Here is a 16,892-nt window from a genome sequence, read left to right on the forward strand (position 1 = left end):
AGATATAGTGGGAATTAGTGAAGTTCGGTGGCAGGAGGAACAAGACTTTTGGTCAGGTGATTACAGGGTTATAAATACAAAATCAAATAGGGGTAATGCAGGAGTAGGTTTAATAATGAATAAAAAAATAGGAGTACGGGTAAGCTACTACAAACAGCATAGTGAACGGATTATTGTGGCCAAGATAGACACGAAGCCCACGCCTACTACAGTAGTACAAGTTTATATGCCAACTAGCTCTGCAGATGACGAAGAAATTGATGAAATGTATGATGAGATAAAAGAAATTATTCAGGTAGTGAAGGGAGATGAAAATTTAATAGTCATGGGGGCCTGGAATTCAAGAGTAGGAAAAGGGAGAGAAGGAAACATAGTAGGTGAATATGGATTGGGGGGAAGAAGTGAAAGAAGAAGCCGCCTAGTATAATTTTGCGCACAGCATAACTTAATCATAGCTAACACTTGGTTTAAGAATAATGAAAGAAGGTTGTATACATGGAAGAACCCTGGAGATACTAGAAGGTATCAGATTATATAATGGTAAGACAGAGATTTAGGAACCAAGTTTTAAATTGTAAGACATTTCCAGGGACAGATGTGGACTCTGACCACAATCTATTGGTTATGAACTGTAGATTAAAACTGAAGGAACTGCAAAAAGGTGGGAATTTAAGGAGATGGGACCTGGATAAACTGAAAGAACCAGAGGTTGTACAGAGTTCCTGGGAGAGCATAAGGGAACAATTGACAGGAATGGAGGAAAGAAATACAGTTGAAGAAAAATGGGTAGCTATGAGGAATGAAATAGTGAAGGCAGCAGAGGATCGAGTAGGTAAAAAGATGAGGGCTAGTAGAAACCCTTGGGTAACAGAAGAAATATTGAATTTAATTGATGAAAGGAGAAAATACAAAAATGCAGTAAATGAAGCAGGCAAAAAGGAATACAAATGTCTAAAAAATGATATCGACAGGAAGTGCAAAATGGCTAAGCAGGGATGGCTAGAGGACAAATGTAAGGATGTAGAGGCTTATCTCACTAGGGGTAAGATAGATACTGCCTACAGGAAAATTAAAGTGACCTTTGGAGAAAGGAGAACCACTTGCATGTATATCCTGAGCTTTGAGGGAAACCCAGTTCTAAGCAAAGAAGGGAAAGCAGAAAGGTGGAACGAGTGGATAGAGGGTCTATACAAGGGCGATGTACTTGAGGACAATATTATGGGAATGGAAGAGGATGTAGATGAAGATGAAATGGGAGATATGATACTGCGTGAAGAGTTTGACAGAGCACTGAAATACCTGAGTCGAAACAAGGCCCCCGGAGTAGACAACATTCCATTGGAACTACTGACGGCCTTGGGAGAGCCAGTCCTGACAAAACTCAACCATCTGGTTAGCAAGCTGTATGAAACTGGTGAAATACCCTCAGACTTCAAGAAGAATATAATAATTCCAATCGCAAAGAAAGCAGGTGTTGACAGATGTGAAAATTACCGAAGTATCAGTTTAATAAGTCATAGCTGTAAAATACTAACGCGAATTCTTTACAGACGAATGGAAAAACTGATAGAAGCCGATCTCGGGGAAGATCAGTTTGGATTCCGTAGAAATGTTGGAACACACGTGAGGAAATACTGACCCTACGACTTATATTAGAAGAAAGATTAAGGAAAGGCAAACCTACGTTTCTAGCATTTGTAGACTTAGAGAAAGCTTTTGACAATGTTGACTGGAATACTCTCTTTCAAATTCTGATGGTGGCATGGGTAAAATACAGGGAGCGATAGACTATTTACAATTTGTACAGAAAGCAGATGGCAGTTATAAGAGTCGATGGGTATGAAAGGGAAGCAGTGGTTTGGAAGGGAGTGAGACAGGGTTGTAGACTATCCCCGATTAGGAGTAGGAATTAAAATCCATGGAGGAGAAATGAAAGCTTTGAGGTTCGCCAATGACATTGTAATTCTGTCAGAGACAGCAAAGGACCTGGAAGGGCAGCTGAATGGAATGGACAGTGTCTTGAAAGGAGGATATAAGATGAACATCAACAAAAGCAAAACAAGGATAATGGAATGTATTCGAATTAAATCAGGTGATGCTGCGAGAATTAGATTAGGAAATGAGGCGATTAAAGTAGTAAAGGAGTTTTGCTATTTGGGGAGCACAATAACTGATGATGGTCGAAGTAGAGAGGATATAAAATGTAGACGGGCAATGACAAGGAAAGCGTTTCTGAAGAAGAGAAATTTGTTAACATCGAGTATAGATTTAAATGTCAGGAAGTCGTTTCTGACAGTATTTGTATGGAGTGTAGCCATGTATGGAAGTGAAACGTGGACGATAAATAGCTTAGACAAGAAGAGAATAGAAGCTTTCGAAATGTGGTGCTACAGAAGAATGCTGAAGATTAGATGGGTAGATCACACTACTAATGAGGAGGTATTGAATAGAATTGGGGAGAAGAGGAGTTTGTGGCACAACTTGACAAGAAGAAGGGATCAATTGGTAGGACATGTTCTGTGGCATCAAGGGATCACCAATTTAGTATTGGAGGGCAGCGTGGAGGGTAAAAATCATAGAGGAAGACCAAGAGATGAATACACTAAGCAGATTCAGAAGGATGTGGACTGCAGTAGGTACTGGGAGATGAAGAAGCTTGCACAGGATAGAATGGCATGGAGTGCTGCATAAAACCAGTCTCAGGACTGAAGACCACAACAACAACATATCATGATAAATCTGAAGGCAATGGTGACTGTCGCCAACTCGGTGATACATATGCAGTGGGCCCTCCTCTTTTCTTCAGGATGTGCAGAGCAGCCCCTCTTCCTGAAATATAGTACACGAAGTGATTGAACTAGTGCTGCATTTGGGTATTGCCTCACATCATGTGTAATTGTTGTGCTGTTTTAAGAGATCTTCTACAGACACCATGGTTTGTACATTTAAAAAAATTACTGTCTTGCGAACACATGGTGTTTGCAATGGTAGCTGTTGAAATGGTAATGCTTGTGCTGTTTCTGTGCTCTATCCTGTATCATAGGCGGAAACTTCTTTTTACACATTCTGTTATTGCCAGCAGAAATTACAGTCGCATAGTGATGCCTAACAGTACAAAGAATCTGAGTGCAGCTTTGCTGATAGTTGCATTAAGATGCATTATTTCCAAGCAGTGACAGCTTGAAGTCAGTTGTTCACTCTTTTAGTGCTTCGGAGAACCTGTAAGATGGATTTTTCTGCTTCCAAAAAGTGCTACATAACTTGAAAAAAATATTACAGGTGTGATCACTTTCCACACATTGAGGACAGTTCAACTGATGAAGAAATTCTGGGGCTGCTTGAAGCATCTGGTCCCAAAACTGACGACGATGATTTTGAAATCAATGACAATATTTCTGAAACAGATGGGAATCTGCTTGTCTCCATCTTATAAGCAGGAACCACACAAAGAAGTCAAAAAAGTTTACAACTTCTGGGAGAAAGCAGCAGTCACTCTAGCCTGACTGGAATGTCTCAGTAACGCTTGCCAATCTTGCTTGGTCCATTTGTGCCGTTTGTGTGTCCTTGGTAAATATTAATGGCTGTGAACACATGGAACATAGGCTCCACAATTATCCTGCGTCACATCACTCAAATAATGGGTGAGTAAAATACAAGTGTCATGTAAATACACACTCTGCAAAGATTTATTTATTTATTTGCAAAATGCTTTATCATATTATGGAAGTGGGATTGTATGTAAATGAGGACCCTGTAGCACTCTGGCCCCTTTCACTTGCAAATAGATGAGAATAGTACAGAGGTTAAACTTCACCTATAACTAGCTTTTCCACTATACAGGAGGCCAAAGGATATATGGTTAATCCAGAGAAACTGACAGTCCCACTATTAGGAAAAACTGTGGATATGTTAACATAAAACATCGTTGATGCATTCCTGACGAGTAGTTGTAAGTTATAAAATGCTTGGCATTAACAGAATTGCTGCAGAAAATTGAGTAGCTATATCGGTTAATAATTTTCTCACAACAGTAAATTTGTAACTTGCATCTTGGATTAATGTATCTGCCATTTTATCTTCCATCATACAAGTCTTCAGCTAAAAGTACTAATTAAATTTATCACATGATCCCTATCTACCTGTCTTTCTTGAAATTCTTTGTATATTAGATTCTCATTAAACTGTTCAACATGTGTGAAGGTACAGCAGATTTTATTGTACATCTAGATTGTTTTCATTTAAAAAAAATTGTTCTAGATGGGCAATAAAATCTGTTGTATATTAAGTGATTGCAGCATCTCTTCAAAGCCAGTATGTCAGTTTTTGCCGTGTCTTGATTGTCAATAAAATTTTGCCTTGTGATGATGTTGAGAATTTCTTTTATCTTCAGTACTATTTATATTTTTCATAGACAAATGTATAAAACAATGCTCTCCTGCTCTTGCTGGCAGAAATGTGAAACGATGGCATTCAGCTCCCAAACTGACTGGTTGGAGCATATTATCAGTAAAAATAGTAGGTGTTGCACAGCCAGTTGGAAGGGTTTGAAAGTGTTTGAAACCTGTCTTGTGGACAACACCTTTACCAAGAAAACTGCAGAAACAAGCATTACATTATCTTGAGGCTTCATAGAAAGCAACCTTCCATTGATGTATTAAAGAGCCCTGTTTGACAACAGTGGGCAGATGATTGGCGTTGTAATAGTTTCAAGTGTCGGGTAGATGCTGAAAGCATCACTGCATTTTGGATTTTAAATGATAGGGATGGCAGACAGTAAGTAGCAGAGCAAAAACCCTTGCAGGAAATATTGAACCCAGTAAAATATGTTACGTAAACTATAAAATTGTAGTAAAATATCTGGAAGATTTATTCAGAACTCAAGATTAGTTGTCATGAGTTCCTTCTCTTGAATCAGTTGTGAGGTTTTTAACCGCCATTCTCGACACTTATCAGGGTCCAAAGGGTCCAAATTTCCTTAACCATGAAGTGACAAAGAAATTAACTCTTATGGCCAAGGATGGTTGTGTTCAGATGTTTTTGTGTGGTTAGTGCATATTTAAAGTAGAAATAGTCGTGACTCATAGGGTAGTAACATCTGTTGTTTCATGCTTATTTGCCACATATTTATCAGTTTCAGATGGATGTTTGCTTTTCCTAATTAATTTTCAATATTTCTATCATGGAATTTCTGTTGTAAAATTGAGAAAAGTACTCAAGTCATCACTGAATCACTTAAAGATCCAGGTCCATTAGTAGGATGCATGCAGCTGCAGCCAAGATGGAGTAGCTTAATAGAGCAATTTTGAAAAGCAACACAAAAGTGTAGCCAACACATTGAAAATAAAGTGGTACAAATTTACAATGAAGTCATAAAACCAATTGACGAGTAATTGGGGCTGATGGCTGGATGGACAGTAAAAGTAATAAACAGAAGGGTGAAACAGACCAGAGCACTTTCGGTCAACTAAATAGTGTGTTCTAATCAAACGTCATGTGTGTCTGTTAAGGAAGTCTACCGGTTTTGTCTTGCAGCAGTTAGTCACAGACTCAAAATGCAAAAACCATCCAAAATCTGAATGTTTATGCAGCAATGGGGCACTGAAGAGATGCATACTGGGCATTACTAGGGAAGACTGTACAAATGTATCAGCAAACTGACTACAGTGGAAGACATGATGATGACTTTAGTGAAACTGTAATGGATGTGGACATGACATGTAGCCAGGCGAATGGATGTCAAATGGACTAAGGCAGATTTTTGCAGGTTTCCACGAGAGAGTAAACGACATAAAATGATGATCTGATGGTGGGTAGGTAGGTGAATTTGTCAAATGTGCTGAAAACTATGTATGAGGCAAAAGCATAGAGGGAAGCAAAGACAAAGCTCACATCAAAGTTACAGCTTTCCAAAAACATTTTTTGCACAACTGAAATAAAGCTCAAATTCAGTTGGTTTATTGGTTAGGACAGACCACATTACCTTTGCAAACATTACATTGGCTACTAACAGGAAGCTGTGCTTAGAGAGAGGAGGACAGAGGAGAGAAGCAGAGTGCACTGTGATGTGCAGATGGGTAAACGACCCTGTATGAGGCTGAATGGATGTCTCAAGAAGGTGATAAAGGCAGATAGTGAGAGGGACTAGTGGAGGTTGAGGCCATGGGGGAATGATGGAAATGAAGGATATGTTGTAGGGAGAGTTTCCCACCTGCATCGTTGAGAAAAGCTGATCTTAGTGGGAAGAATCCAAACTTTAAATGTGTTTGCCTGCCACTCAATGCCTCATCTATGTGGTGACCATAAGGAACTCAAGCAACTGTGGAAATAACTGTCAGCAGACGAGTATAAGCTACTTTTCCGTGGCAGCTGTAACTGTCAGACTGTGTGCGATCTATGGAAGTAAGTCAGTAGATGAGTGTACCTGTAAGCTATTTTTCTGTGGGGGTTACTTTTTGCTCACACGTCTCTGGAAGTTCTTGTGTACCACTACAGGTCGTGGAAGTTGATATGTGTGACCCAGACTCCAGTACGTCGTACCAGATGGTGATATTTCCAGGGGGGATAGATATTGGAGTGAAACAAGTATTTTCATACTTGTACGGAAATAACCGTCAGACATCAGGTGGCTCCACAGAGGATTTCAAGTAACTTCCCAATGAGCTAGTAACCTGAAACTTTCAACATATCTCAGAAACAGATGACAATGCAATATTAACTCACCATCTTGTCCGATGTTTGGCAGAGGGTGCTTTTTTTCTGTTCGTTTGTTTGTTCGGTACACATTTTGAAATTGAATTTGAACTGACCTTCTGATGTGGTAAAGACTTGAAACTTTCAACATAACTCAGAGCCTGATGACAGTCCAATATCAGCTCTCTATTTTGTCTGGTATGTGGTGAAGGTCAGTTTGTGTACCACTGCTGATTCCCCTTTTCCTGAACTAGTTGCAAATGTTTTGCAGTAAGAACGGTTGCTGGTGAGCCTGTGTGTGAGCGTGAATCTACTTAATTTTTACCTTCATGGTCTATTCACAATAGACAGGGTGGCCTAGGCCTACTCAAAACGTTTTGTTGCAAATATCTCTGGAACTACAATAGATATTTAAAGAAAACTTTTATGCTTGTGAATGTAAGGTAGGGGCTCATGAAGGTAAATACTGTGAAACATTAAAACATAAGCAAATACTAGTTTCAACACACACATTTTGTAAATGAACTGGCCACATTATTTTTACACAATCAATAACATCAAAAACACAAAAAGAACGCCGTTGGTTGCATCACAACATGTCAGTTACATCCTGAAAAATTGCAGTCTGAAGCTGACACTTGAAATAAACAAAATGCATTGCTGTTGAACATCTGAAGATGCAAACTTTAACCCCACATTGCTCATAATTGTGATGTGATTGACTTATTATGATGCCACAAATGCTGCACTTACTGCTTTTTATACTGTTATTAAGAGAACTGGAAACAATACAGGTGTCAATAACACACAATGAAAAACAAGGAAAGGGTTTAAACATTCATGCATTATTGATCTTTGTTACAGTACTGGAATGGACAAAACAGAAACATAACATCGAACATCACCAGCCAGGATAAACATAATTAATAGTTGACCAAGTTTGTAACAGTGGTATAAATGCTAGTTGTATGTAGTTGTACATAAATTACATAATGTTGCTTGTCACTGAAAATTTTTAATTACTATGCTACAAAACATTGGGAAATAGTTCCATAAATGTTCACTAGTACCTACAAAACAAACATGTCTTTCCAGAAACACACAAAATTCACACAAGTATGCAATTGCATTTCTCACTGCAGAAATGCTACAACGTATTTTTGAAGAGATCGCCATTTACATGGCAACACCACTGTGCACAGTCCATTGCTGATTGACTCACTGCGGACAGTGCTTCTGGTGGTATTGCAGCACATGCTGCAGTAATACAGGCTTTCATGTTGATCATTGTTGATGGAAGCTGCTGAGACATCACATTTGTTACTCGTCCCCAGACAAAAATGTCCATGGGGTGGTGAGGTCTGGTGACCACACTGGAAATCTCTGAAGGGCTGCCCTGCGCTGTCCATCTATTTGGGAATTGTTGATTCAGTGCATTTCTTAGCAACATGGCATTATGTGCAGGACATTCTCCATGCTGTACCATATTATTTGATGCAAATGAAGAGGTAGGTATTCCATTAGTTCAGGTAAGGTACATTTTCAAGAACTGCCCTTATTGTCAGCTGTTAGGAGTGCCATCAGTGAAATATGGGCCAGTGATGTGTTGTCCTATTGATTCTCCACTGACATTAATGTTCTACCTGACAGTCAATGTGGGTTTTCCAGTGACCAGTAGTGTATATTGTGTAAATTGATGTTCCCATGGTTTTCAAACATGTCTTCATCAGTAAACAGCACCCTGCGCATAAAGTTGTAGCCTTTCTGCAGAACTTATGGACAGTATTCTAGGCCAATTTGAAAGTTGTTTCCATGAAGACCTTCAAGTAGCAACTCATAGTAGGGGTGGTATTTATACGTATGAAGAATGTACAGCACCCTTGTTAGGGAGGATTCCTACCAGTGTCTCCATTTCATGAGGGTTTAGTGCTGCGACCATCATAACAGTTACTTCTGTTGCTTCGAGTATTATTCTTTTGCTCTGGATCCATGTTTCTGGAGACATGCGTACTGTCGTGTGGAGGTCTCTAACAATATTTATGAAGGTAGGGTAGATTGGAAGATGTCTGTTAGGGTTATACTGGGCATCCAGCTGTGCTGCTCCTGTGCCATTTTGGTGACATTTGCCATAATGTAGTAAAGTGTCAACCATTTCTTCATTTGTGAAAACTATGTCAAATGCCTAGAACAGATGGACGGGTAAATTAACATCACATTTACAGTATTGATACCAGTTGCAGTGTACAGCCCATCAGTGCCGTGTACCTGTGTGTACCTCCACACAGATCAACTTACTTCATAGTGAGCTGCTCCCAAACACAGTGCTGGTTGTGGTCTGTTACAGTACACAACTGCAGAGGTGATGGTTTGTACTGGGTAGTGTAACAATTTGCCACACGCTGACCAGTTCTGTTCTGTAGTGTGTACATTGATAAATAAAACACGCAGGAGGGAAACTGCTATGTACAGAACAGTGTTTGTGGCAGGAAAACCTATTCCTACTTTCGGTCCTTGTGGTATTGGTGAAAGTAAGATTACATACGTCAATCACCTTGCAGTTACGACCAACGTGGAATTTAATCTCGCATCTGGGGATGTGCAATAGCAGCGCGTTTAGTTTATTTAAAGTGTCAGCTTCGCTTTGCAATTTCTTGGTATGTAATTGACATATTGCAAAGCAACCAATGCCATTCTTTTTGCAATTTTTCATGTTCTTGATTGCATAAGATTTTTTTTAAAAAAGGTGCGTTTGTGTTGAAACTAATATTTATGTAAGTTTTAGAATGTATTTATATAATGGAAGGAAACATTCCACGTGGGAAAAATTATATATAAATACAAAGATGAGGTGACTTACCGAACAAAAACGCTGGCAGGTCGATAGACACACAAACAAACACAAACATACACACAAAATTCAAGCTTTCGCAACAAATTGTTGCCTCATCAGGAAAGAGGGAAGGAGAGGGGATATGTGCGTGTGTGCGAGTGTATACCTGTCCTTTTTTCCCCCTAAGGTAAGTCTTTCCGCTCCCGGGATTGGAATGACTCCTTACCCTCTCCTTTAAAACCCACTTCCTTTCGTCTTCCCCTCTCCTTCCCTCTTTCCTGATGAGGCAACAATTTGTTGCGAAAGCTTGAATTTTGTGTGTATGTTTGTGTTTGTTTGTGTGTCTATCGACCTGCCAGCGTTTTTGTTCGGTAAGTCACCTCATCTTTGTATTTATATATAATTAGAATGTATTTACTTTCATGAGCCCCTGCATTACATTCATACCAGTGAAGGTTGTCTTTCAGTGTACCAGAGATATCTGCAAACTGAAACAGAAATTTACCAATGTCTGTGTTCTAATATCGTCAAAATGTTTGAAATCAATTGAAAAATTTCACACACACAAGACTAAAAAGCAAAAATAATTATTTAAATAAAACTTCTTAATATAAACATCTTTAAAATGGACTGAGAAGTATGAAATAATTTCTTCTAGTCCCAAACAGACTTCCAACCCCGTACAGATTGTCCTGAAAATGTGTGCTTGTGAAATTTTTAATAACTGTGACAATATTTGCAAAATTTAAAACAAAACGTGGAGTGCATGTAGTAGATAATTCTAAGGAGTGCAAAGAGTAGTTATCATTGAGAAAAGAAACACAACAGGTCATATTATTTGCAGTGCAATAAAATTATTAGTAACTTCTGTGTACTATTCATGCATCCCACATTTTTCATTTTAGTTTTACAAGTATTGTCATACACACAAACATAATTTTAGGAGTATATATGTCAGGTTGGGAACAGTTATAGGGCTCAGAGAAATTATTCTGTCCTTTTTAGCCTGTTTTAAAAAGTATTATTAATAATGCAAACTGTAGAAGATATACAATACTCTAAATACCTTGAGAAATGTGATTAGTCATTCTCACACTAAAAAATTAAGACCCTGTCAGTATCTGAAGAAATTTTGCAGAAATAGAGCAGCTTTTCAAATCTCTCATAAAACTTTACTACCATACCCTCAATTTTTTCAGTTTGAATATCTTGCAGTGGAGTAAATGAATCTGTCATGTTACATTTATTTGTGTGTTGTGTTCATGGCCGTCCATCTGTTGTAGCAAGTGAACAGCACCAAAAATCAAGCTTTGAATTTTTCCTACTGCATTCACCTTACTTATTAGTTCACACTTGCAGAACGGCATCTTCAGCATTTCACTTTTAACAGTGCTGTGGCAGAATTTTGTGTACTTTCTGTAGTAGCTTCAAGAATTATGTTTTATAATAGCATTCACAAACATCAAGTGAAATGTAAAGATCAGTTAGCTAAGTTTGTGGCATGATAGAGCCAACATTCTTGCCATATCTCAGTACCTGCAGCTTTACTTGTACTGATAAACTAAACTGATGGATTCCACCTACGTAGTTAATTAACTGTACTCCCATCTGGTAGATTAAGCAGTAAAAATAACGCTTCTAAGATTGACGATTAGAGTGATGCTGCGAATCACTGAGATGAGCTGTGGTTCTGTTCATGCGCATCTTAATCTCTTACATGCTGCAAATAATAATATTCTAAACATTCATGGTGTGATGTAGTGCTTACCTGTGTTTCAATGAGGCATATTATTAAATTAATTTGAAAAAGTACATTCTTCCCTGTTGTTATTAAGACAGTATCAACTTCACACTCTCATCATTTTCCTGTGTGGCATTCTAGAGCTTTAGATGGCACGATATAAAATTTGTTTTAAGGATAGTTACAACTAAGTTTTCTACTTACAAGTAAAACACTAAGAGAATAGTTATGTTTATCTGTATTTGTTATAGGGTTCCTTAAAACCAGGTACTGTACTTACATCAACTACAGGAAGTGGTCAAGTTATCAGTATACCTGCAACCCAAAATGTTATGGGTCCTGCTGTAAGCATTGCTCAAGTTCAGATGCCAGGATCGCGGCAGGTATGAGAATCTTTCAAACAACTGCTGTAAACATCTGTGATTTTTAAAAGAAAGAAAAGTGAATATAATTGATACTCTGATGTTGCTTTATCATTGTCACCATCATATTTTTTCTTAATGTGTGGACATTTTGATGACTTCGCTTTCTTAGAAGAAGAATTAGAAAATGTTTCCTTTGTTTCTGACAAATTCTTTTCAACTTCTTGTACCCCTGTCATTCTTTACTGTTGTTAAGCAAAAACACTAGGCATTCATCTGTATGTAAGCTTCACTTCAAAATTAAATAGTAGAGAATTTCTTAGACGCATCTCACATACAAGTAGCAAGTGTGGTGATAAAATGTCTAATGGTTTCGGACTTAAACTTGGTAGGATCTGTGTGATGTAAGTGTGCCTTCAAACATGGGGTAGCTGTTATATCTGTGTGACAGTAGTTTGGCCATATACTTCCCACATTCCTCTTTCAGACTCCATCACAAAGGCTATATTAACTGCTTCAAATCCCAGAAATGTTCTCTCGCCTACAAAATGTATTAGGAATAAACTTTCCACATCATTTGCAACATAACATGCAATATATTTTCCGATGTATTAAATACGTTGAGAACTCGTGCTAATCATATATGTTACCCTTCCACATACGAGATCAGTGTCAATCTCAGAAGTTAATTTAGATTCCATTTTAACATTTGTCTTATTATTGATGTAATGCACTATTGAACTTGAGTATTGTATCACAGTTTAGTCACCTGTCTTGTCAAGCAAGAGCTCGATACGCATGTTCAGGAGGCCTTTTCTGCGGAGAAGGCATAATGCCTGTCCATGTATTTATCTCTTAAATAACTAATGAACGGTTCTACCATACTAAACAGTACAAATCCAAGCAATCAATTTTTCAGAATGTGAAAATAATTCCCTTATAAAAATTATTCCATACAATAATTTCATTTTAGGACGCCATTATTTTCATTGTATCTGTATTGTATAGCCCTTTCTGTTCCATTGATGAATCTACTAGAAATCACCACCTTCTTTACAACAATATTATGAAAGGGATAGATTGCTGCTCACCATGTAGGAGAGATGTTGAGTCACAGAGAGCCACAACCACCTCTGTGGTCACAGTGACCAACTATATCCTCACCCTCAACTGCTGCTGCTGTGAAGGCACCACCTACAAATAGATTCATGGTGCAGCAATGTGCACCCACATGGCACCATCCTATGCCAAACCTGTTCATGAGCCGCCTAGAGGAATACTTTCTAACCCCCGAGAATTCCAAATCCCAAACTCCACATCTGATTCAGATTCATTGATGACATCTTTGTGATCTGGACGGAGGGTGAAGACACCCTATCCAGATTCCTCCAGAACCTCAAACAGCTGCTTGCAGTAGGTGCCATTAGTGCTGAAGAAATCTGCCAGTATCCTTGCAGGGGGTAGCAGCCCCAAGGGGTGGAAATTGCCCCTGCATGCAGAGGTGCGTGATGTCAAGATGAGCACACCAGCCTATGACGGCAATTGCCCCTGTTATGGCCTGCTGTCTCTCAGGGCAGACGACTGGCATACCGTATTTACTCGAATCCAAGCCGCACTTTTTTTCCGGTTTTTTGTAATCCAAAAAACCGCCTGTGGCTTAGAATCGAGTGCAAAGTATGCGGAAGTTCTGAAAAATGTTGGTAGGTGCCGCCACAACTAACATTTGCCGTTGAATATATGTAGCGCTACACAGACATGCTTTACAGGCACAAAGATAAATACCGGTGCCAAAACTTCTGCATCAGTAAATAAATTAAAAAAAAAAAAAAAAAGGTGGAAGACGAGCTTTTTTTTCACCGCCCCGAGTTTTGACCACTGCATTTTCATACATTATCCAACGAAGTAAATACAAATTCCGTATTGTTCATCTTCAAATGTAGCAGCATTTCAATGTACTACGAAAATCCGACTGGCAAGACTGTTTGGGATGTTTGTCAATATGGCCAACTCTACGTTCTGAATTTTTTCCTACCTGTGAGAAGAGATGGTTGGTAATAGGAACCTGATGAAATGTGAATCACATGCAGTATTCTCTTCACCATAAGAATAATACGAATATAAACATTTTGCTGTGTATTCTTTCGTGTTTGGTGCTATCTCATTTAAATCGTGTCTGCCTAATAAACTACGAAACTAAGAGTGAGACAACAGCAAACGCAGGAGAATATACATATCATGTCATGTTTATACGTATTATTCTTATGCCTAATAGTGATACAGTCAAAATGAAGCACAGCAATTGATTAGATTTTTAAATCTAAGATGACTCTAATTTCTGTGCAGAATGTTATGTACTAAAGAGGTGTCTGCAAGGATTTTCAAACGGAGAAAAATTTTCGCTAAACTCTCGTTCAGAACTTCTATCATACGCAGTATATTATTTAGTTCTTGTTGATCATTATCAAAGTAAGCAACAGTATAAGTAACAACAAATAGCAGTTTCTTGCCATTGTTTCGCCAATGAGACGATATTTTTTTTTTTTTTTTTTTAAATTGTAAGCGGCGGTAGCGTGCACAAAAGCAAGCCATGGCGAGAGCGGCGACAGGCCGTAAACACTTATTATCAGAATGCGACAAACAGTCCATGACACAGTACAGTAATGCATTTTCAGCTTAGAGTGACGTAAAAACCTATAACAAAGAGAATGGCGCTTATCAGATCAAAGAAAAATAAACAATCAATTCAAACCAGACGAAGTACGTGAAAGAGGAAAGGTACCCATATAAATATGGACGGAGCGCCTGACGCATGGCAATAGCTACCTGGTAAAGCTTAACTGCTAAGCTTATGACTCGAACCAAACTACTGTAGCTGTATCGTCATTCATTCGACCTAAATTGTGCCTCACATTACAATGGACCAACTTTGTTTCGGTTTGGAGGTGCGGCCTAAAACTTTTCTCTCCCCTTGAATTTCAAGTCTCAAATTTCAGGTGCGGCTTAGAATCGGGAAAAATTTTTTTTTCCTTGATTTAGAGTCTCATTTTTTAGGCGCGGCTTAGATTCGAGTGCGGCTTAGATTCGAGTAAATACGGTAGTCCTCTTGTCTTCATAGGTACTGCTGGACTGCAAATACCTCTGCTAGAGATGGCGGGTATTTGTGCTGGTTAGAAGCTCATTTGTTGTGCTGACTTCCAGCCATGTAACCAGGGTGGTGATTCTTCTGAAAAACATGGAATTCCCCCCAGGGAGTCACAACTCTTTTGTATGTGCTTGGCTACCACGGGGTCCCAGCCTTTGCACCATTACTTCTTCTCCGTACTGCTAGCTCATGTTTCCACTATTGCTTTCCCTCTCTGCCTCTCCATGGGATGGTTTTCTTGGCCCTGGCTTATGATTTGGGAATTGAGTTTCCACTTCTGGCATTTTTTTACAACTTTTCGTTAAATGAATACATGGTCCTTATTGTTGGGTTTCACCTGCCACCCATTTCGAAAATTTTGCAGAAATTCTGTTCATGCAGGGAAGGTAGCCTAAGGTGATGTATGCTCCACCCTTATGCCTTTCCATATTTGCATCTATTACTGAGGTAATACACCTAAAACCCAGCACAGTAGCCATCCCATTTTGGGGGGAGGGGGGAGTCGTCAAATATCTGCACAATGGTGGGCCCTTGGTCACACAGGAAATGCACTGTTTGTGCATGAGCTGAAAACTCCCAGTGTATGCCAAAGAGTTTGTGACTGTCTTGAGTGGGGCACCTGGACTCCGAGCAATGGATTACGGGCCAGTTAGCTATTGTTGAGGCTAGGTGGTGCCCAAGTGGAGAGCCCCCATTCAGAGTGGGTGATACCATAGCAGATGAGCCACCAATGAAGCGAATGAAGTTATGTCCTGCTGGTGGCTATGCAGCCCCAACAGTGTCTATGGAAGGGAAGTCCTCATTTAATGTAGAGAGAGAAGATCCTAAAATGTTTCCTTCCCTGACTGCACTATGGGAGGAATGTACGGTTAAGTGGGAAGCAGAGAAATGCTCCCCACAATACTTGGTTTGCAAAAAGGACTGATGGGGATTCCTTCTTTGCCACAAAGCCCTTATTCTTTGTGGAGAACATAGAAGACAAGTTTGGGAAAGTGGCAGCCATCTCTTAAATGAAAAGTGCATCAATTTTGATCAAAACAGCATCCCTTGCTCACAGCCGCTGCTCGCTTGTAACAATTTGGGAGACGTACTGATGATTGTCCCCCCCCACCCCCCCCCCCCCACCCATAATAGTCAAAATATGGTTCAGAGCTTCATTTGTCACCAAGAGCTGCTCTTGCAATCTGATGATGAGCCTCGTGCCAACTTGGAGTGACAGGATGTTTATTTTGTTCATCGTGTCCACAAGGGGCCAAAGGACTACAGGGTTGCTATCAGGGCCTTCATCTTGGCCTTTGAGGGGGATTCAGTGCCTGAAAAGGTCAACGTGATACCAATGCGATGTGAAACCATATGTGTCGTAGTCATCCCCCACCCCCATGCGGTGGTTTAGATGTTTGAAATTCGGGCATATGTCTGCATTGCATCACTAGCCCCATCTGTAAAGGTTATGGATCTGGCACCAACAGCAGCTTGTCAGTTGTGGTACCCACATTCACAGCTCCCCTAAGCATCTGAGCTACTGTCTCCTCATTCCAAACATGGAAATCCATCTCCTACAATGGTGCCCCAGATCAGGGATTATGATCGCAGTTCGCATCATGTACCTCATTTTTGGACTCCAGCTGCTTCCTCTAGCATCTCACCTCCAGGCTGACTCACGTATGCCCATTGGCCACAGCTTCGTCTTCACCTATCACAAGGTCCGAAAGACTAATTTCATCTCTTGATGATGGCTGTCTGTGATTCCCTGTATGCCCTTGAACAGTGTAGATGCACAGTGACCTGTATCTGGACCTTGGACCATGTTGGGATCCCTCAGAATGAACTCACTGGTAGCTTAGCCAAATTGGCTACCAGTAAGCTGACTCTTGAGATAGATACTCAAGAGACAGACATCCGATCAGTATTATGCCTCAAGTTTTAGGGACCTGGAATACGGAATGGCTCACTCTGACTTCACCAAACTAACTACAGGATATGAAGGAGACTACAAATCTGTGGAGGTCCTCCATGCAGGTCTCTGACGAGAACCCTGCTGTTCTTTGTCAGCTCTGCATCAGCCATACTTGGCTGACTAATGGTCATCTCCTCTGTCATGAGAACCTACCCCACTGTCATGATTCC

The 16,892-nt window shown here is 39.7% G+C and overlaps 1 protein-coding gene across 2 annotated transcripts in view; it reads left to right on the forward strand.

The window, feature by feature from the left end:
* The window catches only part of LOC124777430 (protein lin-54 homolog), a 283,077-nt gene that overhangs the window by 111,791 nt on the left and 154,394 nt on the right, over positions 1-16,892 (forward strand). For both annotated transcript variants that reach the window (XM_047252830.1, XM_047252831.1), the window contains exon 5: positions 11,513-11,644. In XM_047252830.1, coding sequence (XP_047108786.1) covers positions 11,513-11,644 — 132 coding nt within the window. The remainder of the gene's footprint in view (positions 1-11,512; positions 11,645-16,892) is intronic.

Source organism: Schistocerca piceifrons, chromosome 2 (genome assembly GCF_021461385.2).
Source record: "Schistocerca piceifrons isolate TAMUIC-IGC-003096 chromosome 2, iqSchPice1.1, whole genome shotgun sequence".
NCBI classification, from domain to species: Eukaryota; Metazoa; Arthropoda; class Insecta; order Orthoptera; family Acrididae; genus Schistocerca; species Schistocerca piceifrons.